The 25,738-nt window shown below is 35.7% G+C and overlaps 1 protein-coding gene across 1 annotated transcript; it reads right to left on the reverse strand.

Moving 5' to 3' along the window:
• Positions 1–6,212: 6,212 nt before the first annotated feature.
• On the reverse strand, positions 6,213–14,114 carry LOC127128332 (sphingosine-1-phosphate lyase). The gene is made up of 15 exons (XM_051057588.1): positions 13,681–14,114; positions 13,511–13,556; positions 12,087–12,238; positions 11,887–11,946; positions 10,190–10,414; positions 9,968–10,109; positions 9,754–9,804; positions 9,561–9,652; positions 9,001–9,127; positions 7,539–7,554; positions 7,282–7,389; positions 7,116–7,170; positions 6,874–7,020; positions 6,694–6,772; positions 6,213–6,610 (listed from the first exon to the last, which is right to left on the reverse strand). Exons 1-15 carry the CDS (start codon positions 13,881–13,883, stop codon positions 6,488–6,490), a joined length of 1,626 nt encoding a protein of 541 aa, XP_050913545.1. The 5' UTR covers positions 13,884–14,114; the 3' UTR covers positions 6,213–6,487.
• Positions 14,115–25,738: the final 11,624 nt, after the last annotated feature.

Below are 25,738 nucleotides of genomic sequence, written 5' to 3' on the forward strand. Positions count from 1 at the left end.
AATGAAAAAAGCAAACCTCTTATACGGCGTAGTTTAGATAACAAGACACTCATTCATAATAGATCAAACTTTCTATATGATATATATCAAGGCTTAGCCCAATAAATCAGAATATCTACATAGAAGTTGCATAACAAGTAGACTTTATTTTTGAGATCTTTTCCCATCCTTATGTATTACTTATACCTACCAGAATGAAATTTTAATAACGTCTCTAAAATCCATTTTATTCTCCGGGCACATCCAAAATGCAAAAAAAAAATACTTTAAATAGATATAGGCTAAAAATATCTGGAGATTGAAATTCAAATCTGCCCCTCACCACACCTATTATAGGTGTGCCGCAAGGGCCCAAAGTCCAAGAGAAACTAAATGTGACAAATATGCATTAAACGACTCTTCACGACTTCTAGAGGGAGGCCAAAACAATCAGAGCGAACAAACTCATCCTAGGGTCATCTGCATATTTTGAAGTCCCTTCACATTTCGATTACAAACAAACCCATCTATATAAGAAAGAAAAACATGCAATTTTGAGGTAATGTCACTCTCATTTGAAATTCTCCTTTTCACTTAGACACTAACTTGTGCGTTAAAATGTCAACCTTACAGGTTAGCTCCACGAATCACATATCCGCCGCAACATCAAACTCAAATTAGATTTTCTAATCATCGTGTTCTCGTACAGAACATTGATACCAAATGTGGGAACCGACACCGGAATCCTACGATCACCATGATTTTCTAATCTCATATCTATATCCATTTCAATCTGGAAGCGAACCTACGCTCTTGATCAATTCTCCTAAATTTACAACCAAATTCGGTGTACCAAAGCTATCTAATAGAGTAGTTTACTAATATGCCCTTCATTTTATTTTTCTATTCTGTTTTGCTGAGCTGTCAGCTTTGTTAGTGGTGTGCTGTTAGCTTGTTATGCGCCTCACACCTTTTCTGTTTTGGATTACATGGCTATATATAGTAGCCTCTTGTATTACTGTTCATCATATAATACAATGAGAGTTTCTTTTCATTCTCTCTCTTTACCTAATTCTATCATGGTATACAGAGCTTAAATTTTTTTTTTTTCCGATCCATGGAATCTTTATTCCCTTCCTCTCAGGTGAAACTTTCTCACCTAATTTCTGTTAAGCTTGACGACAAGAACTTCAAACAGTGGAAGCAGCAGATTGATGGCGTCGTCCGTGGTCATCGTCTTCAACGCTTTGTCACTGTTCCGGTGATTCCGTCACCGTCTCCCTCAGATCCTGCATCTCACAGTGCGTTTCTTGAGTGGGAACAGCAGGATGCTCTCATCTGCACCTGGCTTCTCTCTACTATCTCCGATGCTCTCCTTCCTAAGCTCGTTGACTGCAAGCATGCGTGGCAGGTGTGGACAGAAGTTCATCGCTACTTTGATGTTCTTCTCTCCACCAAGGCTCGTCAACTTCGTTCAGAACTCCGGCGTCTTACGGAGGGTTCACTAACGATTACTGAGCTTATGACGCGTTCTCGTGACATCAGTGAGTCGCTAACCTCCATCGGTGATCCCGTTCCTCTTCGTAACCTAATTGAGATTGTTCTCGATTCGTTACCTGAGGATTATGATTCTATTGTCGCCGCCGTCAACAGCAAAGATGACGTTAGCTCCTTGGAAGAGTTGGAGTCTTCCTTGCTTGCTCATGAGTCGCGATTGGAGAAGCATCGCAAAGCTGCGATTACAGAACCTGCGACGGCGACGGTCAATCTCACTCAAGCAACACCTTCTCCTACTCCAGGCGCTTCTGATCAAGTCGTCTCCGAGGCGTTTCCTCAAGGAACGAGTCACGTCACCGCTAATGCTGAAAACCATTCCTATGGTGCACGTGGTGGTCGTTCTGGTCGCGGTGGTGGTCGTTTTGGTCATGGAGGAGGTCGTTTTGGGAAATCACCGTGTCAGATTTGTCACAAACCTGGTCATGATGCTTCTGTATGCTACTATCGTTATGCCAATTCCAGTGGTGCTAGTTATCCACATCATCGAGCTCCCTTCAATCCTTTTCACGTGGCTCCTCGTGCTGTTTATCCTGTGCCGCTTGCTTATGCTTCTCCCAGAGCTGCACCTCCCAGATCTTCTGCACCACAAGCCTTTTATGCAGGTACTGAAGCTAGCAGTGCAAACCAGTGGTGGTATCCTGACTCAGGAGCTTCTCATCATGTTACTCCTGATGCCTCTAATGTGTCTGACTCTGCCTCCGTGCCTGGAACTGAACAAGTTTTCATAGGTAACGGCCAAGGTTTGTCCATCAACTCTGTAGGTTCTATGTCTTTTCCCTTACCTCACAAACCTCATCTATCTCTCACTCTTAACAATCTCTTACATGTCCCTCACATCACCAAAAACCTTATGAGTGTGAGCAAATTTGCTCAAGATAATTCTGTATTTTTTGAATTTCATCCTAAGTTTTGTGTTGTCAAATCTCAGGCTACTTCTGAAGTCTTACTCAGTGGTCTTGTTGGTGCTGATGGCCTCTATAAATTCTCCAATCCAGCTGCTCCTCCGTTGTCCAAGTCTTCTTCCTCTTATAGTTCTAGTCATAGTTATCCTGCAGCATACAATTGTAATGGTTCCTATAGGACAGATGTTACAGATTCTATATCTCAGTGTACTGAATCGGTTGCAAATCATACTATAAATCCTTTGTCTTCTTGTAATGAATCTTGCAATTATAATGTTACAAGTACCTTTTTCAATCCTTCTCTAAACTCTGTCAGTACTGTTTTACCTTCCTCACACTTTAATGCTGCAAATTCTATTGCATCCAATAAATATGTGCTTTGGCATACTAGGCTGGGACACCCCAATCATCATGCCCTCACTGAAATCTTCAAACTGTATAATCAGTCCTTTCCATCTAAACCCCCTGCTGAGTTATGTCATGCTTGCTGCATTGGCAAGTCTCATAGACTTCCTTCTTCTTTATCTACCACAGTTTACTCTCATCCTTTTGAGCTGGTTGTATGTGATCTCTGGGGTCCTACCCCTATGCAATCTTCCAGTGGTTATACCTATTTCCTAACCTGTATTGATGCCTTCTCTAGGTTTGTTTGGGTTTTTCCTCTCAAACTTAAGTCTGACACCATGGTTCAGTTTCTTCAGTTTAAAAAAATGGTTGAACTTCAGTTCAATTGTCCCATTAAATGTGTCCAAACTGATGGGGGAGGTGAGTTTAGGCCTCTTACCAAATATCTCACAGATTTAGGGATTGTTCACAGATTCACTTGTCCCCATACACATCACCAAAATGGCCTTGTTGAACGTAAGCACAGGCACATTGTTGAGACTGGCCTCACACTCCTTGCTCAGTCCACCCTTCCCTTAAAATTCTGGGATCATGCATTTGTCACAGCTGCATATCTCATTAACAGACTTCCTACACCTATACTTGACAATGTCTCACCTTATTTTAAATTACTTCACAAAAACCCTGACTATACTACCCTTAAAGTCTTTGGCTGTGCTTGTTATCCTTTCCTTCGTCCCTATAATTCTCATAAACTTGATTTTAGATCTCAACTGTGCATTTTCCTTGGATACTCTACCTCTCACAAAGGCTATAAATGCCTTGCTTCAGATGGTCGCATTTTTATTTCCAAGGATGTTGTTTTTAATGAAGCAAATTTTCTTTATTCCACCTTGGTTTCTTCTTCAAAATCTGTCTCTCTTCCTAACACTCCATCCTCTTCCTCTCCCTCTCTCAGTTTTCCTCCTGTTCCCTCTACTCCCTCTACTTCTAATCTGTCTTCTATGCCTTCTTCTTCCTCAAATTCTGCTTTTCCTCAACTTAGCAGTCCCACTATTCCTAATATTTCTCCAATCTCTTCTTCCTCTTCCTTTGCTGCTCCTCTAACTACTCTTATTCTTCTGGTCAGCAACCTATCCCTCAACCTCTCACTGCCATTCCCATTACCTCTTCTCCTTCTTCCTCTCCTGCCCTCATTCTCTCTGATCCAGCTGAAGCTAGCACTCTTTCTCCCTCCTCTTCATATTCCTCTCCTTCAGTTGGTCCCTCCCCTGGCCCTAATCCTATTTCCCACCCTGCTGCCACAGCTTTACCTTCCATTCACCCTCAAAACATTCACCCTATGCAAACTAGAGCCAAAAGAGGAATCACCCTTCCTAGACTTCACCCTACTCTATTAACAGCCCACCTTGAACCTACATCTGTTGAACAAGCCTTGGCTGCTCCTAACTGGTTTCAGGCCATGAAGGAAGAACATCAGGCACTGCTGAGAAATCAGACCTGGACTTTGGTGAAAGCTCCTGCTGGAAGGAAGCCTATTGGATGTAAGTGGGTGTTCAGGACTAAGGAGAATCCTGATGGTTCCATAAACAGGTATAAAGCCAGATTAGTGGCTAAAGGGTTCCATCAAAAGGCTGGTAATGATTTTCAAGAGACTTTCTCTCTTGTCATTAAACCTGTCACTGTGAGAATTGTTCTTTCTATTGCTGTTACAAACAGGTGGCCATTGCAGCAGATTGATGTTAACAATGCCTTCCTCAATGGCACTCTTGAAGAAGAAGTCTTTATGCAACAGCCCCCTGGCTTTGAAGTTGCTGACAGCACTCTTGTTTGCAAGTTAAATAAGGCTATTTATGGTTTAAAACAGGCTCCTAGGGCCTGGTTTGATAAGCTAAAGTGTGCCTTGGTTCAACTCGGGTTTAAGGCTAGTAGATGTGATCCTAGCTTGTTTTTGTTGCATCAAGGTAAACTTCAGATTCTAATTCTGGTCTATGTAGATGATATAATCATCACGGGTAGTTCTGCTCCTTTTATAGCTTCCTTGATCAAGCATCTCAATAATTCTTTCTCTCTCAAACAGCTGGGACACCTTGATTATTTTCTAGGGATTCAAGTGACTCATCTCCCTAATGGTTCTCTTCTCTTATCTCAGACTAAGTACATCACAGATTTGCTTTCAAGGCTTAATATGTTGAATGCCAATGGCATGCCTACTCCCATGATCTCTAGCAGCAAATTGTCCAAGGTTGGGTCTGCTGCGGTTGATGACCCTACTCAGTTTCGGTCTGTGGTTGGTGCCCTTCAATATGCTACCTTAACTAGGCCAGAGATCTCTTTTTCAGTCAACAAAGTCTGTCAGTTTTTGTCCAATCCTTTAGAGGATCATTGGAAGGCTGTTAAAAGAATCTTAAGGTACCTAAGTGGTACTCTGCACCATGGTCTTCTCCTTCAGCCTGCTCCTATTCAGCAACCAATGCAGTTGCTAGGGTTCTGTGATGCAGACTGGGCATCAGACCCTGATGACCGGAGATCTACTTCAGGGGCCTGCATATATCTTGGGCCTAATGTTGTTTCCTGGTGGTCCAAAAAGCAACAGCTTGTTGCAAGGTCCAGTGCTGAGGCGGAATATCGCAGTATGGCTCAGCTAGCTGCTGAACTCATTTGGATTCAGTCCTTGCTTAAGGAACTCCATTATTCCTCTCAAGTTCCCAAGATCTTGTGTGATAACTTGAGCACTGTTACTTTGGCTCACAATCCTATTCTTCACAACAGGACTAAGCATATGGAGCTTGATATTTTCTTTCTGCGAGAGAAAGTACTCAGCAAAAGTCTGACTGTTGTTCATGTACCAGCTCAAGATCAATGGGCTGACATTCTCACTAAGCCCCTCTCTGCTGCCAAGTTTGTTCCTCTTCGTTCCAAGTTGCGTGTGTATGATAAGGCTACTTTGACCAGTCTGCCATCAGCTTCTAAGGGGGACTAATAGAGTAGTTTACTAATATGCCCTTCATTTTATTTTTCTATTCTGTTTTGCTGAGCTGTCAGCTTTGTTAGTGGTGTGCTGTTAGCTTGTTATGCGCCTCACACCTTTTCTGTTTTGGATTACATGGCTATATATAGTAGCCTCTTGTATTACTGTTCATCATATAATACAATGAGAGTTTCTTTTCATTCTCTCTCTTTACCTAATTCTATCACTATCAAGCAATGGCACCGCCAAATATTACTCGACCCACCACTCAACTTTTGACTAAGAAATTCGTCCTCCGCATACTCTCTTCTTTCACGACCAAATTTGGCTCAGCCAAAAACGATCCAAGGAGCTCCTAAGCCTCCTCAACTCGTAGTTAATATTCAAGAATTCCTCGTAAAATTTATATTATTAAATTATCATTTATTATGTAAAAGAAAATCAAACCCATTTTATACTGTAGTTTACAATGAATATGTTAATATTCAAGAAACAGTGTCTTATTTTTCTCCCCAATACAGTACTAGTATTTAAATAATACATTTTCTTATAAGATAAAGACCCCTGCCAATGGTCTAATTCCTTCTCTTATCATATGAATGAAAGAATGTAAGGTGAAATCAAATATTATTAATTGGTAGGGGTCTGATGCAAACGTATTCCCCCAGAAATATTATTAATTGGTAGGGGTCTGGTGCAAACGTATTCCCCCAGAAATATTAGATGAACGCAGCTAGCATGTACCGTCCATATAATCTACCAGCAATTCCTGAACCGTTCCTCTATCGGGCATCTTCCCGGCCGCCCCATATATAGGCGCAAGTCCTCCACTTATTGGACCCGGATTTTGTTTCACCTGAAATTCAACACACAGAAAAGCTAAAAAAAGAAAGTACAAATCAAATTATAATTAGTAATCTATAAAGATGAGCAACTTACGGTTTCCACAGATTCTTTTAAATCCCTTATAAAGTCATCAACAATTGGTACATGTTGCAGTGTCACACAGATATGGATGCTGATTCATGCACAAAGAAGAAAATTCAGTTTATAAAGTAAGCCATAATCCTGAAATGATCAGAATCCTAAATTAGAAAGTGTGCTACTCCCGAGTCCAACCTGTTGGGTCTCTGCAATGCATTCAAATGCCAACCTTTGGATGACATGATATCGTTGACCTCAAATATATCTAGAACTTTGGATCCAAAAGCTATGATTGTCATATCGGGTCTTCCAATGATAAACAACTCAGATATCTCCTCTATGCTACATATAACATAATCGTAACCCTTACATTCAAAAAACATATACAACGGACAGCACGAGAAATAGATACAGAAAGAGACACACAGTATCTGTACCCTTTTTGTAGTCTCTTTGATCCTTCCATAATTGCTTTGGTATGTTTCAAGTAACCTGTATAATGAATTGGACCATCAATGAGTCTTACATCACACATTAGAAACGGCATTAGGGTTAACAGAAATGGAAAGAAAATTATTTAGTTTGAAATCCGTGGAGAGGTACCTTCTTTCCCTAGAGACATCATTGCTGCCCATGCACCAGCAATAAGGCTTCCAGGTCTACTTCCAGCTATGGTTGGAGATACATACAACCCACCAGACCACTCAGTAACTGACAAATGAATCACAAAGAAAACAACAACCGAATTAATCCCATAACAGACAAGTATAGAGATATACTACTAGAAATTGGATATGTCCCTCTCAACATATAAGTGCAATATAAATTTATCCAAGACATTGCATAAATTGCAGGCTTACCGGCAACAAATTGATTCTGTAGAGTCCAGAAGCCACAAATAAAACACATTAGTAATCAGCTGCAAGTAAGTCAACAACTAATTTCCAATAACAGTGGAAGATGGATGCAGAGAAGTTAATCCATAAAATAGAGTTGAAAATGGAGGGGAGGAATACATATAAAAGAGAACCTATATTTATAGTATTCGTCGTTTTTAACGGAAAAATATATTTTATTGGATAGAAAAGATGAAAAATGGAACTAGTGAAAGAATAAGTTCCAGATACAACAAAGAAGTAGAAAATGAAAGTCTAGATTCTCCACTTGTTAGAAATATCACCTACAGCAGAAAACAATTTAAATCAATACATCATGGAGAAGGCATAAGCACAATCTTATCCCACAAGTCAAAGATAGATATTACAACTGCATTATTTTGCATTTGAAACATACAATTCCCTGTCATGAATATGAATTGCAATACATGCGGATATTGGTGCAATTCCATATCAACGATGTGAAATGTATGATGAAACAGTATGCTATTTTTTCTCCTTTTTCTTTCCTTTCAGACTTCTGTCAAATGAATTGAAAACTCAAGTAAACTTAAATTGTTAAGTGAAAAAGAACTCAAGGACTAAATGCGCCCTATTTGACTATAAGCACAGGAGCTTCACAGTCCCTCGCCCACTCAATGCATCCTATTTTGACTGCTCTGTTTTTATTCTTCCAATGCACCTCTTGTTTGGATATGTAATTCCTAAGTTTTTGTTCTTACAAACATAGGATTCATACATCATTTTATTTGGCTGTAATACAGTTTTCTAGTGGTACTATCGGTCTATATATCTGAGAATTACCAATATGATTTTGTTTACTTAATAAGTTTCCTAACACAATATACTATTTAAATTGTGATTTGGCAGCCATTTACTTGCCACGTTATATAGTTCCTCTTCTATCTCCTGTCTCTATAATTGTATTCAGAAAATAAAAGCTCTCATCTTCAATGATGATGTCCTAATGCAATGTAATTTCTTTTAACAACTCTCTCGTGATTTCCTATATTAGAGTAAGAGACAGAGAGCTTTTGAACTATGTCCATTTGTTTATGTGGCTTAGGACTTTTATCTTGCTCTGTCCAAAAAGCCTAGAGAAATGACAATTCATATTCAAGGAATGAAGCACATATCTGTCCAAAAACACAATTGCTTCGGAAAACATCAACTTCAAGTTATGAAATAAAAAGTAGATATAATGGTAATGGAATATAAGAAGTTTCAATCGTTATTTTTAAAAGCACTGATGCACATGAACCAAAGGAAAGGGGATAATGGATATGAAAGAAAGGAAGTATACTTTTTGAAGAATAAGTGCATCATATTCAGTTAGAGGTTAAAAAATGTAGCTAAAAGAACTATATAACCAAATGTGAATTTCAGATATAAGTTAAAAGACTTTTTGGACAAACCAATTATTTACCTTTCTGATTTCATGGTTCCTATATAGAACGGTACTTGTTCCTTTGGGAGCTAACCCATATTTATGCACATCTACTGATATTGAAGTAACACCTTTAACAGAAAAATCATAAGGTGGAATATGGTACCTAGGAAGAAAAGGTAACGATGAGTTATTTAAACTGGAAACCACATTCATTGAAAAGTTAAAAGACTAAAGATATAGAGAACTATTTTATTTGATAAAGGGTATGTATTTGTGAAATATTTGTAGTTCCTCTAATGGTTGGAAAGATGTTCAGTCTAGATAGTTGAAAAATAAGTTGGAATATGTTGTCAGATGGAGAAGGAAAATCCACACATTGACAGATTTAACTACACAGGTTAAAATGAAAAATCCACACATTGACAGATTTAACTCCACGGGTTAAATGAAAAATCCACACATTCACAAATTTAACTCCATGGGTTAAATTTTAGTATGAAAGTATAGAACCTAAAATGATGACAGGGAAAAAATAGAAGGTAAAAGTATAACAAAACTGACAACAATATAACAGTCCGCTAATATAAAATAAATACCCAAGCTCGCGAGCAAAAGGTAATACGAAGCCACCGAGGCAAAGGTCCACATGGAAACAAATGCCAAAGCTTGATGCTAGTTGACCAAGTTCCTACAGGAGAAATTGTCAAATTATCTATGTTATAGTAGTCCAGCAAGCCAGTTGAATTCGGATAATTTTTTTAACAGTAGATATGGGGGGAAGAAACTTACTTCAATGGGGTCTATTATCCCATGAGGAAACCCGGGAGAAGATCCAACAATCTGAATATTCACATGATAGTCAATTTCACTTGATAATAAGAATTAGAGCTATTAGGAGTTTGCATACCTTATAAAATCCAATACAAAGAACTTTTGATCTTTAAAAATACAATTTATTAAGCAGAAAAAATCAGAGTAAAATCACGATTGAGTAACTTCGTACCAAAATGGTATTTTTGTTAATATAACGACGAATTGCTTTCACGTCTGCTTGAAAATCTTTGTTAACTGGAACACGCCATAGTTTTATGTTAAAATACTGTGCAGCTTTGTCATATGCTGAGTGACCAGACTCAGGAATTATCCTATAATCAAAAAATTAATTTTGAAATAAATCAAAAAGATGATATATCAACGATATAAAACTGAATTATTAGTGCCATACATTTCTGGTCTTGTAATTCCTTTTTTGGATTTCATATAGTCGCGAGATGATTTAACAGCTAATAATATACTTTCAGTCCCTCCCGATGTCATGTTTCCACATATTTGTCCTCCGGATGCCTTTTCTTTACTACCAAGAAGTGCCGCTGTCATTGCAACCACTTCTGCCTCAAAGCGTACAACACTCTGGAATACATCCAAATGCAAGGGGTTGGTATGTGCAAACCTGAAATTTTATTGACATTAATTGCTGGATGCAAATGCATAAACATGGAATGACCTTAGGCTATGTTTGGGCATCATGAAATGAACGGAGCAGAATGGAGCGGACCGGAACAAAGATACATTCCATTGTTTGGAAATTTTATGACGGAACAAGGCAAATTGTTCCGTCATAATGGAGTGGAGCGGAGTAGAATGGAGCAGAGTGGAACGAAGATACCATTCCATTGTTTGGAAAGTTTATGACAGAATAAGGCAAATTGTTCATTCCGCCCAACGGAATCCATACCACTCTATTCCGCTCCGCTCCATCCGATTTTAAATGATCCAAACAAATGAATATCATCCCATTACGCTCCGCTCCGCTCCATCCGATTCCATCAATCCAAATAAAGCCTTAAGAGATCAAATTCACTAAACTGTTGATCATTCGGATGCTTCGACATTATTAACAAATTTGATGTCAAAGCCTACTTTTGAAATAGTTCCAAAAGGCAGACATTAGAACTAACCAGGTTATGATTATTAACAGTTATCAATTCCTGTACTGTTTGATAAACAAGTTAGTACAAGACAGAAACATAACATGAGTTTTATTCTATGATTGGTGCATATTGTACGCAGAACAATATGGAATAAGGTGGAAAAAATTGCATCTTTTGGTTTCACTGAAAAGGCAAACTAAAAGAGTACAATATAGAACAGATTGTCTTGTTTCGTTTTGTTCATGTTCCGAACACTATCTCAGTAGCAACAAGATGCTGACTTAATTTCTAATTAGATAGAAGTCATAACCACAGGTTTGCATTAAACATTTTCAAATTCAAACAATAAGGAAGGACTTCCCAAGTTCCTCTAACTCCTGGGGCAGACTATGTCAGAACCCAGATTAGTGTTGAGACAAAATGCATAATCTAATGATTCTACTTTACAGTGAAATAACTCCAGCGCCAAAAGCAAACAAGCTTGAGTAGGTACTATGAATTAGGTATAATGAAAATAAATCCAGTTTCAAAACCACTGAGCTAATAAAATTCAATTATGTGTATATTACAAACTTACAGAACATAATCTGTTAGGAACATAGGATATGAGGTTGGGCCAAAGTCTAATAAAGAGACTGAGCAGGGAAGTTTGCAGTGTATTACTTATGTCGCAGGTAGTGGGAGACCTAACAGAATATAGTGGAGAGAAAACAGAAAGGAAGGATCATTGAATATTATTCAGTTAAAAACCTTGGGGATTGGGCAGAGAGAGATTTGCCTCTTCTCTGCGATGATGTTGCTCTGGGGTTACAGGGGTTCATCTTTTGTAATAGTTGCTTTTTTCAATTAATAATACAAAAAAAAAATATTTATGCCAAGAAAAAAACACAATTTCTTCTCTTAAATTTGAGTTCTATCATAATGGTATGTAAAAGAAAACTAATGAAAGAAACATAAAAATTCAACTGAAAACTCTTAAGGTCTTACTAACATTGAGCAGGCCTCATTTATGACAGAAAAATGTTCACTAGACTCACTTCCTCCAATGTAGCTGCAAGAAATAAATAATTCAAAAGAAAAAAAAGTATCAGTCCTACGTACAACCAAATGGACCCCTCCAAATAAATAAAAGCATCCCAAACAGAAATGATCAGAATTTAGCATTTAATGCTATGCAAATTACTAACATACACTGTACCAGAGCATTTGCCTTGCCAAACTGCATCATTTTTTTTCTCTTCTTTCATCTTCTCAAGGACAGATGTGCCCAACCCCGCGCTTGGTAACTCTGTCTTCCAACCATCTCTTTTAGATTTACCATCAGACTGCAACTTATCCACAACCTATATTCACAATGACCAGATTAAAAACAAAATTAATCACCATCCACAATCTATGGCCTAAAGAAACCAATAAACTGTTAAAGCAACAAGCCCGCCCAGCTATTAACAAATAATAGTGTAACTGTAACCCTGTTAAAAAAAATTGACATTTCTAATATCCAAGTATCCACCTGCCACGTAAGGAACAGCAACAATACCACAAAATGAGCCCTACAATCTTAACAGGACAAACCCAACTCTTCTTCACCTCCTGGACCCTAAGTTTAGCACTCATTAATCACTTACATCACATTTTAACCCCATACTAAAATGATCAACCAACGGTTTTAAAGGTACAAGTGCAATTTAAACATATAGACTAAAGAAAAAGTACAAAAACTAAGATTGAAATGTCTAAAAGGTGATATTGACCTAGAGGAACTGCCATTAATTACACGTAGCGTTCAAAAGCTCCAAGTCCACAATATGCAGTTCAAAACTACCTCGTCTTCCATCTAAACATTTTAATACTCAATAATTTCAGATAGGATAATACGATCTCGTTGTCAAACACTTGTAGCGTATGTTTGGTTCTGCGGTGAAAAGAAATTGATTTTGAATGATTTGATTCTGGTTAAAAGTGAGTTGAATGTAAAGTGATTTATGTTTGAATAACTTTATGCAAAGTTGAGTTGAAGAGTAAATTTTAATGTAAATCTCACATTTAAACTCAAAAGAAACAAATTATAGCTTCAAGTAAAAGAGGCAGAATCAATTCTACTTTAGAATAACCAAACACCTCAATATCATTTCAAAATCAATTTTACACCTAGACCTCTAGAATTGCTTTTGCCTTTTGCCTATTCCAAAAGCCGGTACATACACTAACCAAGAGTTGCATGCACCATACACTAACCAAAAGTTGCATACACCATATACTAACCAAATGTTGCATACACAGTTATAAAAGTAAATTTAAAAATTTATACTATCTCTGACCCTATTTATAAAAGAAAGTTGATTTTTTATATTCATTTTGCATATTCAATGTATCTGATCTATTACAATAAGACCAGAAGAGTATTAATTATACACAACTTCAAAAACACAAAAAACTGAACTAGCCACTAGTTTGCTAAATAAACATATGCATATTAGTATATCTTCAAGAATCAAATTCAATTCCAATAATCAAAACACAAGTTTAAAAATTCAACCATAACAACAAAGTCACGTGAAGTTAAATCAATCCAATCCAATCCAATACAACAGAATTTCTACACTATCCCTAACCTTCTGTTTTTCAGCATCTATATAACTCTTCACACCAGGTATCAATCTGTGAATCAAACAAAACAGATCTCAAATCAAATCATAACACTAAAATTTCTCATCATCATCATCAATTAATCACTTATAATCGTTAATATAAACTATATAATGCATGCGATGATATTAAGTACTTGATGAAGTTCATGAAGAACCCTAGGAGAGTAGCTTTGACTCCTTTATCACGAAAAATTTCGAAAAACGAACGAACTACGTTAGCGATAAAGAGAGTGAAAAGCGGCACGATAATCAGAACGAGAGGTTCGTATTGAGATAGAAACGAATTCGCGGTGGTTCGAAAGTGATTAAAGTGAGAGGTCAACACAGAAGAATCCATAACGCGAAAAGAACAATGAAGAAGAAGGAAGGAAATGAATTGATAGATAAAGGAAAAAGTGATTTATAAGAAAAGTTGTTTTAAAGGAGTAGTAATAATAATCGCTTTTTGGTAGCGTTTGCGTGCAAGTTTTTTTGTTAGTGGCTGCGTCGCGTGTCGTTGTCACGTGGGCTTTTTGGATTTTGCTTCTCTGTTTATGTGCAGACGTGACTTGTTTGATAAATCGGATTGTATCTAAATAAGGTGATTCGGTGTATCTCTATAAGTTCGTTTTTTCAGAAAATATAGTGAGGTAATCAAAATTGGACATATTAGGTTGGATTAGTTGAGCTTGAAAATGTAGCTTTCTTTGGTAAAAATGACTCTTAAAACTGGTCTCTCCTATATAAATAATGATGAGTTTTCATTTTTAAGGTAAATTTTTAAGCATGTTTCGAGGATATTGAAGAAAGAATTACTCAGTGTAACAAAGAAGGAATAAATCTCAAATTGAAATAGCAAGTATCTCTAATGGAATGTTTTGGGTAGAGATTAATTAACAAGGTGTAATATTTCAATCAACTTGTCATATACAATTTATTTTTTAATTTATCTAATAATCAATATAGTTGGTCTATTATTAAATCAGATATATTAATTATTTAATTAATTTAAAATATATATAGTTAATTTAAAGATTTTGAGTGTCTAGAATATTTAATAGTGATCGATCCAAATTTTATCAAAATCAAAGAAGTATATCTTATGGAGATTTGGACATAGGCCCAAAAGATTATAAATATCTCAATATAGAAAGACTAACTAACAACAATAAAAATACACAAATACAATAGTTTTTTATCACATCTCATGTGAGCTAACTCTCAATACCAAAGCAATTTTAAAAGTCTCAAACGGCCTTTATCTTCTAGGGTTGTTATGCTTTTTGTACTTTTAACGAGTACAAATGTATTCTTCATCTTCAATAATTCCTCATTTTTCTTTGTGTCACTCATTATCTTCATAAACTTGTCATTTATGTCTTTCAACAATCTAATCACTTATTTTGCGTGATTGTTCACTTCTTCATCAAATCACTCAAAATAGTTGTAGCCATAAAACAACCACAATTGTTTTGGTCCAACCATATCTCCCTTATCCAACCACCCTGAGACGGAACGTTCCGGATCCAGATCTATCTAAAGCTGGAAAAACAGACTACCTGACCCGCTTCAGGCCGGACCGTGACGGATTCGGACCTTTAGCGGGTCAGACCTAAAAGCCCATAATTTAAACAAACTATAATTTAATTGTCCAAATCCGATCTTTTACGGACTACGATTATTCGGATCGACCCGGATTATATTTAATATTAATTTTTTAATTAAAAAACTGATATTTTTTAATTAATTAATTAAGTAATAGATTATAAACTAAAAACGAAAATATATATGAATATTGAGCATTAAAAAACATAACTTAATTACATTCATAACATCTAAAATAAAATATCATAAAAATAAATTATTTTAATCAAATAACTAAGACTCATGTTGAGACAATTACTAGATTATTTTATTTGAAAATTAAATTTCAATAAACTTTATATATATATATATATATATATATATATATATATATATATATATATATATATATATATATATATATATATATATATACTAATTTATTAATTATACAACTCAACAAAGAATATTAATATTCACTTTAATGATGAAGGTGACAAAAATCACCGTTTGAATTGAGTTTTTAAAAACATTTTTTTAAAAACAAACTCATCAAAGCAACAAAACGAACAAGAAAAATAACAAGTTATTTTTATACTGGTTCGTTGATGATGAAGTTACCTTCAGTCCACCATATCAAGGTGATTTCGCATTCCCAAGAAGGACTTAATCCAGTATAATTAAAATCTGATTACAAACACCACAAAGACAAATCGCCTTTCTCTTCTTAAGTATATCTGACTAAAACATAATCACTCAAGGAAACCACTCAAACAGATTTGAGATTTACAAGTTGTGTTTACAAAGAATGCTCCTAAAAAGAAGATTGACACAAGTTAATATAATGAATATTTCTCACACGGTAATGAACAAAAACTCTTGTGTGTTTATAAAACTATACACAAAAATAATATGTTTTCAGCAAGAGTGTGTGTAGTAGCGTTATCAAAGCACTAGCAACTTCTTACAATCTTCAAGTCTCCTTAATATAGGTATATAAAAGAATTGTTGGAGGGTAAAATTTGAATACTGAACTGCAGTTGTATCTTTCATAACAGTTTGCGTATGGGAGGCAAAATGGTATAATATTACTGTCCTTAGTCCATAAAATCAGGGTAGTGGAGGAAAGGGTAATCTTGTAGTATGTACTAACATTTTGATCTTATCTTCTAATCTTGAGAGGCTTCTGATGAAATGATGTTGAAGCATGCTTAGAAGGATCAAGAGACAAGTTGTCAAAATCTTCAGAATCTTGGTCTTCAAAGTCTTGACACAGTTCCTCAGAACCTGGTCTTCAGAGTCTTCAAATCTTGTTCTTCAGAATCTTCAGAACTTGAGTACAAAATCTTAAAGGCAGACAAACCTTTAAAGGCTCTTCAATCAGATTCACAGTCAGAAGCTTTAACACGAACATTTTTTAGATTTGTTATTTAAGAGCTTTCTAGAACTTGACAGCATCTTGTAAAGCACTTGTATCTCCTCAGTGTCAAAGTATGTTGATTCCGGAATTTGATGACGTCACACGTCATTGCTTCAGAGTTAGAACCTGTTAGCAAAAGTTACACACTAGACAAAAACCATTAGTTTACAAAATTATTCTCTAAGAAACAATGCATTGTTATCATCAAAACTAAAGGACAAATGCATAACCAAATTTTGTTCTAACAATCTCCCCTTTTAATGATGACAAAATCATGTACTTTGATGAATAATATTTACTTAGTTTAATCACATAAAAATATCAGAGTGATGTTTGTAAGCTCCCCTTGAAATTTATACTGTTAAAAATTATTTTCAACTTAGAATGTCAGAGTTAGGTTTGCAAGCTCCTCCTGAATTCAAGACTTAAGATAATCTTAGCACATATAAAAGTTTCAATTGGCATGAAAGAAATAACTTCCCATAAGGCAAAAGCCTGGTTGTTACTCTCTTTCAGAAAGGTAGATGTCTGGTTACTATTTGATTGTTATCTTCCCATAAGGCAGAAGTCTGGTTGTAATGGATAAAGTATCTTCCCATAAAGCATCGGCTTGAGTTCAGAAATATCTCATTCAGAGTCGTGCTTGAGTGTCAAAAGTTATCAGCATCATCATAGAGCATGATTTGTTAGAACTTTCACAGTCTGGTTATATATCAGAATTTCCATAGCCTTGATGAATTATTCATGAGAACTGATGTCAGGATCTGAACTTGTATACATCTGGTTCAACTTAAGCACTTGGTTCAATAAGCACCTAAAACACTTGGTTAACATGATGAACTTATTCAAAGTTCTCAAAAGAGTTACCAAAGTCAAAAACATTTAAAACATGTTTGGGTTTCAGAATTGGAAATTAGATATATCAAAATCAGTTATTTTTTATTCACCTTTGTCATCATTCAAAAAAAATATAAAGACAAAGTATACACAATCATTCCAGCAAAAAAACATTCATTTCATTCAAAGAGAATTCAGAGTACATAAGTAAAAAAAAACCAAAGACAGCAACAAAGTTTTTAAAACTAAGGTTTATGAAGGGTGGTGGTCTTGATAAGATCTCTTCAAGCATCCCTTATAGCTTTGATATCTTTTCCTTCACTTCAGAATTCTCAATAGAAAGGCGCTCAAGAGCCTTCAGAATGAATTCCTCATAATTCGAAGTCTTTTTCTCACTGGAGACACTTCCAACTTCTATAGTAGGCTCAGAAATGACTAGAGGAGCCTGAACTGGAGAAGGAGATAGATTCACAACAAGAGCAGGAAGCAGAAGCGTTGGAGGGACCTTCTGAAGTAAGGGTTCAACAATACCAGAGAGTCTGGTATGGAAGTTCCTTTTTGCTTCCTCCGGGCAAGCAATCTCCAGTACTTCAGAACTGCCTTCAATTCAGCTTCTAAAGTCGTTAGTTAGAGCACACACCTCATAAAGGTTTGTGTTAGAAGCACAAGCCTTCGAGAGAGTGTGGAGTCTTCCAGCAAATTCGTGTTCAAACTGAGTCAACAAATCATCTAAGGGAATAGGACGAATGTTGGTTTGAATTGAAGTTAGATCATAGTAGAAACAAGAATTCCTATTAGGAACTACTATGAATTTAACTTCTGATTCATTTTGTCTTACTGAATCATTATATTCCTCAAGGTTCGGATTAGGTTTAGATTCAATTTATTTGTTAGAGGAAATGTTAATGGTCAGGTCAAAAGAATCAGGGGTAGAGGGTTCATTATTTCTAAGTCTTCCAATGAATGTATCAAAGACACGTACATCAATGGGTTGGTGAGGTGGAGTTGGTGATGTGGATGTGTTTTTTGGAAATGCACGGGCTTCGGGAATGGTTAAGGGGAAAGAAGTGGGTTTCGAAAAATCAGAACTAGAGGGGTGGATATATGTATCATAAGGTTTGGTAATAGGAATGGTTATAGAGGTGGTATGGGAATTTAAGATTATTTTTGCAATGGTGGTTATGGTGGTTGATTCAACAACGGTTGGAATGGGTATAGGAATTGTGACAAAAATATATGGCATGAAGGTGGTGATTGTTTCAGATGCACTAGTGTATTTTGGAGGAGGGTGGTTGTGGTTCCAAAAGGAATGTATGATGGTGGAGAAGGTTGAGGAGGAACAAATGAAATAGTCATAACAGAACTTACAGAATGAAACAGAGTCTCAGTCATAGGTGTCTTTACATGATTCCCAGAAGGAGTCACTTCAAAAAACCTAGCAGTCTCAGAACAGACAGGTTCTACTTCTAGTCTCATTGTGTCCTACAAAATGTTGAGTCCATAAGTCCTAGCCACTTTGGTAAGAGTTCTGATAGATTTGGGAGGTCCTTCTCTAGAAGGTATAATCTTCCTTTTCCTTTTAAGAGAGTGTACATATTCATGGGTTTCTGGAAGTTCCTTATAGACTAACACCTCCTGAGGACGACCATTCGCCAAACATTCAGAATTGTAATGTTCCAGAACCTCCTTAGTTTATTTTTTAGAGAAAATAGGATAATCATCCACTGACATACTTCTAGAACCAACGAATGTCATGTCTAGAAGTGTAGAGGGATTAACAACATGTTTAAGTAGGGACATATTCTTTATAGTGTGTCCACTAAAATGCTTCCCAATAACAAATCAACTTCATTTGTCATTCCAGCATCAATAAGTCTCTTTACCAGCTTACTCTCGAATAAGATGTCAGAGATTAACCTATCCATAGATATCCAATCTCTCATCTTGGAACCTCCACTTCTAGGTTCCTTGATTATTTCTCTCGGATACTTAAAAAGAATTGAGGACAAATTCATCATGTCACCAATTGTCAGATAGTATGGCAAGTACTTCTGATCAGTGTTGACGTAATCTTGTGAATTTGAATAAGGTTGGGGATGAATACATCCAAGAATGATTCTCAATCATATTCTAATCTCATCATGAAGATCCTTAACATTAGAATAGGGCTTTCCATTCTTAAAGATGACTTTTGCAACTACTAAAATCTTATCCTTCTTCGTGATCATACCAAAACATCTCCTCTTAGAACCATCATGTTTCAGAAGAGTAGCTAATGACTTTTCAGAAATATATATCTTGTGACCCAAGACATATGACGTCACTTGAAGATTTGAAGCTTAAGCAAAAACCCAGAATTGCTTGACTAACTGTTCATATATTGGTCCTTTGAGATGTTCAAAGAAACCTTCCCATCCTTAAAATCTCAGAGTTCCAAAAAGATCAAATCCATTTGCTTTTAGATTGTCGAAATCCACCATTAATTCACACAGAACTCTTAAATCTTCAACTGGAGTATACAGGGTGAGTTCTTGAATTCCTTCGAGAACTTGCTCTTGTTGTTGTTCTTGAGTTTGTCAAACAGATTGTTGAGTAGAAGCCATTGTTGAAGAAAATGGTTTTTAGGGTTTGGAGAGAAAAATGGCTCAAAGAGTAAAAGTGTAGGATGTGAGAGTGGCGAAAGTGTGTGAAGTGAGTGGAGTGAGTTTAAATATAAATTTTTGCAATCATGACAAATATAAAGAAAACAACAAAAATTATGACAAGGGGGTAAAGCGTGAGAGACTTTACATAATCCCAGTGTTTATTCACCAAACGTGTCACATCATCTGTTAAAAAACGGTTCAGTTTTCTAAGGCAGTTGTCTTAAAACTGTTCCATTTATCGAGATTGATTGATAGCTATTAATGAAATAAAATGTTCAGTATCCATAAAGCATATTTGTTTAACTAAACAAACTCTGACTGGATACATTTAAGCTTATGAATTCTTCTCACTTCAAAAGTCTCACACGTTCAGAACTACCAACAAATCTCAGAGTCTCGTTTTGTCATTCTGAGAGATAAACCTTATGAGAAAAACATCTTTTTCATTATGGACATAAGTCCATTTAAAAAAAATTCAGAATGAAAACAAACATATCTTCGGCAAGGGGTTTTATAAAGATATCAGCCCATTGATGGTATGTATCAATGAATTTAAGATTTAAAATACCCTTATGAACATAGTCGTGAATAAAGTGATGTTTTATCTTTATATTTTTTTCTCTAGAATGCAAAATGGGATTCTTAGATAAACCAATAACATAAGTATATCACAAAATTTATCTTGGTTAATCCAATGGAAGGTCATGCTTGACTAGTTTATTCAAACGCTCCATGTGAATATATACTATTTTTGTATGCCAAAGTCATGCATCATTATTGTTATTTACCAAAAGACACTTAAGTTTCAAGGATAAGTCATCCAATGATATCATGAATATATTGTTGATTATTTTTCCTACAAACTTAATTTCATGTGAAATTTCATGCTCTATAATGCATTCGTATTTATTGAAGTTGATCTTTAGTCCTTTGTCGTGTAGTTTGCTTATACTTATAAGATTATGCTTCAATCCTTCAACATATAGAACATCATTAATTGTAGTGAATTGATGAGTACCAACTTTTCCAATACCAAAGATTTTTTCCTTTGTTGTTGTCTCCATATGTCACAATTCCTTTATATTTTAGAGTAAGAGATGCAAATTTTGACTTGTTTATGGTCATATGCTTGGAGAAACTACTATATAGATACCACATGTTGGTAGTGATATTTAAGAATACCTACAAAACAAGTTAAACTTTGTTGGGTTCCTAATATGCTTTAAGTCCTTGTTGGTTAATTCCTTTATTGACCCGTACATACTCACCATTATGAACACCATAGTTTCTTACATAGCAAGTATTAGGGGTATGGCCTTTTATATTATAATAAAATTATGTAGGCTTAAGGACATGATTATTTTATAGACATAAGAATTATTTTTAACATGAGCCTTCTTAGGATGAGTTACAACATGCATTTTCTTTGGTTATATATTATTTAATTTATTGCTAGTAGCCGTAATAGAGATAGTTTTACTTGTACTTGGTTTATCAAATTTAGAGAAACCCAATCCACAATTATCATTTGAGTATCTTTGTCTACTTATCATATTTTCCAAACTAATTTGACTTTTCTCATATTTATTTATCACTTGGTTTAATTCAACAGTTTTAGACTCATGTGATTGACATGTATTGCATGCTCAATTTTTGACTTTGTCTAATTCCATTTTAGTGTCATTAACTTGCCTTCTAGAGACAAAATTATTTTATTTTGTTTCGAACATGTTCTAGAAAGTTTCAAATTCCTCATGTAATTTTTTAAAGGCATTTTGTAATTCCTCATATGATGGTTTATCATTAATTTCAAAATCATTAACCTTTTATTCAGCATCTGAATTGTGTGAGGTCATCAATGTAAGTAGGCTCTGCTGTTTATAGAGTAGTCCATAAATATTCCTTCATCACTCTTGAGATCCATCTTTCTTATTTGTTCATGATAAGCCAAAATGTAACATTTACTTCCAAACTGATGAAAGTATTTGACAATAGGCTTTCTTCCTTTCTATAATTCATAAAGAGTAGTTGAAGTACCAGTTCTCAGAGTGACCCTATTATGAATATAGCAAGCATTATTCATTTCTTCAGTCCAAAAATGGTAAGATAGATGCTTAGCATGAAGCATGACTCTAGCTGATTCTTGTAGAGTCATATTCTTGCGCTCAATAACTCTATTTTACTGAGGAGTGATGGGAGAAGAAAACTCATGGCCAATACCTTTAGAGGAGAAAAATTCAGTAAAATTTCTATTTTCAAATTCCTTGCCATGGTCACTTCTAGTCCTGACAATTCCACTTTCCTTCTCTCTTTGAAGCCTTTGACACAAATCTTTGAAAACCTCAAAGACATCTGATTTTTCCTTGATGAAACTCACCCAAGTGAATCTTAAAAAATAATCAACAACAACATAGGCATACATTTTCCCACCAAGGCTCTCAACTTGCATGGCCCCATTAAATCCATATGAAGAAGCTACAAAACCTTTGAAGTAGTAGTCAGATGTTGGATCTTCTGGTGTGACATCTTAGTCTGCTTTTCAATTTGACACTCACCACAAATTTTTCCTTCCTCTACCTTGAGCTTAGGAATACCTCTAATTGCTTCTTTAGACACAATTTTCTTCATGCCTTTCAGATGCAAATGTCTAAGTTCTTAGTGCCACTGTTTGACTTCATCTTCCTTGGATAAAAAGCATGTGGAATAACAATTAATTTCTTGAGGTGTCCACAAGTAACAATTGTCCTTAGACCTGACTCCCATCATCAGAACTTCATTCCTCTCATTAGTGACCAAACATTCAAACTTAGTGAAATTAACTTTAAGACCTTGATCATATAACTGACTGATACTTGTCAGATTAGTAGTCAGACCTTTTACAAGTAGAACATCATCAAGACTAAGGAGTCATGTACAAGCTAGTGTTCCAAATCCTTTAATTTTACCTTTAGCCCCATCACCAAAAGTGACATAACTGGTGGAGTAAGAATTTATGTCTACCAAGAACATCTTGACCCCTGTCATATGTCTAGAACATCCACTACCTTCTTTTGTTGAAGCTCTAAGGGAGGTGTGAGCTATAAGACTAGTGATGACAGGCTTAGGTATCCACTCCATTCTAGTTTTAATCACCACTTGATTATCCCTAGGTTGTGCTGGACGCCTTGGATAGCCATGCAGTTTGAAACAAAAGGGCTTCATGTGATCAAAATTTTCACAGTAATGACATCTCCAGCACAATAACTTACCTCCAGTTTGAGTATTCTGATGACTGGCATGATATTAAGACAGATGATTAAACATCATAGGCTCAGGCACCCTTTTTGGAAGGACAAAGTTTGTCACAAGGCTTTCTCCTTGTTTGTTTAAAGATTGATAATTAAAGCATATCCATCTCAAGTCTCCAACCACTTTCCCAACTTGAAGAACTTCATCTAACACATAAGAACCATTGTTCAACATTCTTACAAACTTTGTCATGTTCTCAAGTTTAGAATTCAACAGAGTCACCTCATCTTGAAGACCGAATATAGTAAACATATATTTTTCTTTTTCAGTCTGCAGCTGAGATATAATTTTCTTTTATTTTTCTCCCAACTGAAAAACTTTGTCACTTATGATGCACAATTCTTTGTAAGAGGCAACCAGTTCATCATACGGAACTTCTTCATTACAGGAATCTTCATGAGAATCATATCTTCCAGTTAAAGCAGTTACATGTTTAGCAGATTCATCATCAGGTTCACTTTCAAAGTTATCATCATTAGACCAAGAGACATATATCCCCCTTTTTTGTTTCTTGAGATATATAGGGCATTCTGCTACAATGTGTCCAAATCCTGCACACCCATGACACTAAATGCCTTTAACTTGATCAGATTTCTCTTATGTTCTTGTTCTTCTCAGAAAGTCACAGTTATTGCTGATGTCAGATGAGTTATTCTTGACATTTGGTCTTGACTTCCTGTCCATTCTCTTCAGCACCTTATTGAATTGTCTCCCAAGCAGTACAAAAACATTAGTCATTCCTTCATCAGTATCCAAGTCACATTGATCATATTCATCTTCAGTGTTGGATACAAAAGTTATGCTCTTGTTCTTCTTTTCAGATCTGTCACTAATACTCAATGCAAAAGTTTGGAGTGACCTAACAAGTTCATATACTCTCATGTTGTTGATGTCTTGGGCTTCTTCAATGGTTGTGACCTTCATGTCAAATTTCTTAGGTAGGGACCTGAGAATTTTTCTAACCAACTTTTCTTCTAACATCTTCTCTCCCAAGGCACTAGATGAATTTGCTATTTCAAGAATATTCATGTGAAAATCATGAATACTGCCATCATTTTTCATCTTTAGATTATCAAATCTGGTAGTGAGAAGCTTAAGTCTAGACATCTTCACTTTAGATGTGCCTTCATGAGTGGTTCTGAGAATTTTCCATGCATCTTTGGCCATAGTACAAATGTTTATTAACCTGAATATGTTTTTGTCAACTCTATTGAATAGAGCATTCAAAGCTTTGGAGTTTCCAAGAGCCCGTTCATCTTCTTCCTTAGACCAGTCCTCTCCAAGCTTCAAGTCAGTAGTAGCCTTCCCATCTTCGTCCTTCACGACAGGATGTTTCCAACCCTTGATGACAACTTTCCAAGTCTTGTTATCCATAGATTTTAGGAATGCCACCATACGTGTCTTCCAATAGTCATAGTTGGTGTCATCTAAGATGGGTGGTATGTTAACAAATCCTCCTTCCTTGTCCATGGTACCAGAAAGTATATTCCATGTATCTCACCCAGAAATAGAGCATGATTCATATTCTGATACTAATTGAAATTATAGTATTCATATATTAGATGTCGTATACGATGTCACGACACTAATATGAAAACTTCACACAACAATAATAGGATGTAAAAATGCACTACTAAAAGTAAATAACACAAATGATTGTTAACCCAGTTTGGTGCAACTTCACATACATATGGGGGAATCCAAGCCAGGAAGAAAATCCATTGTAATAGTATTAGTTTGAAGACCTCAATAAACAACCTCATGTTACAATTTTCGCACCTAATCATTGCCCGTGTTATTTCTATCTAAGACTCTCCTAGATATGAGACACCTCTCACTTTCCTTCAATCACACACGGTGATAATGAATTTAATCAAATAATGGAAGACACTCTTCAAAAACAGATAATTCAGTCTTGCTTAAAAGCTTATTAGTGATTTAACAATTACAACTCAAACATGATCTAACTCTAATATCAAAGAGATATAAGTGTGGCTCACAAGAAATAACAAAGAACAACTAAAACCCTAATTCCAATAATCTCAAGCGCAACTCTCACTTTTGTGTTTTAGGTTTAGTAACATCCTCTTTAAATAGCCTTTGGTAAGCATGAGCTTAGGCTTAAAAACCGCAACAAATCCAATATGGATTACTGCACTAATCCTGTAGGATCTTCAGCATAAAATCAGGAACAAGATCATACATTTCCTAAAATGTCTCAACATTCCTTTTTAAGAAACGTGCACATAGCTGGAACATGACCAGGTGTTCCTAAAATAAACCTTCTTGGATAATTAGATAAGATAGCTGAATATTCAAAGAATCTTCAGAGATCTCATAATTAAATAAATCTTCCAAGAAGCAAAATTGATCCTGCGTGGATGTTTGATCAACATGTCAGTACATCTTACTCAACATCTTGATGTGATACATATCTTA

Source organism: Lathyrus oleraceus, chromosome 3, assembly GCF_024323335.1.
Source record: "Lathyrus oleraceus cultivar Zhongwan6 chromosome 3, CAAS_Psat_ZW6_1.0, whole genome shotgun sequence".
Lineage (NCBI taxonomy): Eukaryota > Viridiplantae > Streptophyta > Magnoliopsida > Fabales > Fabaceae > Lathyrus > Lathyrus oleraceus.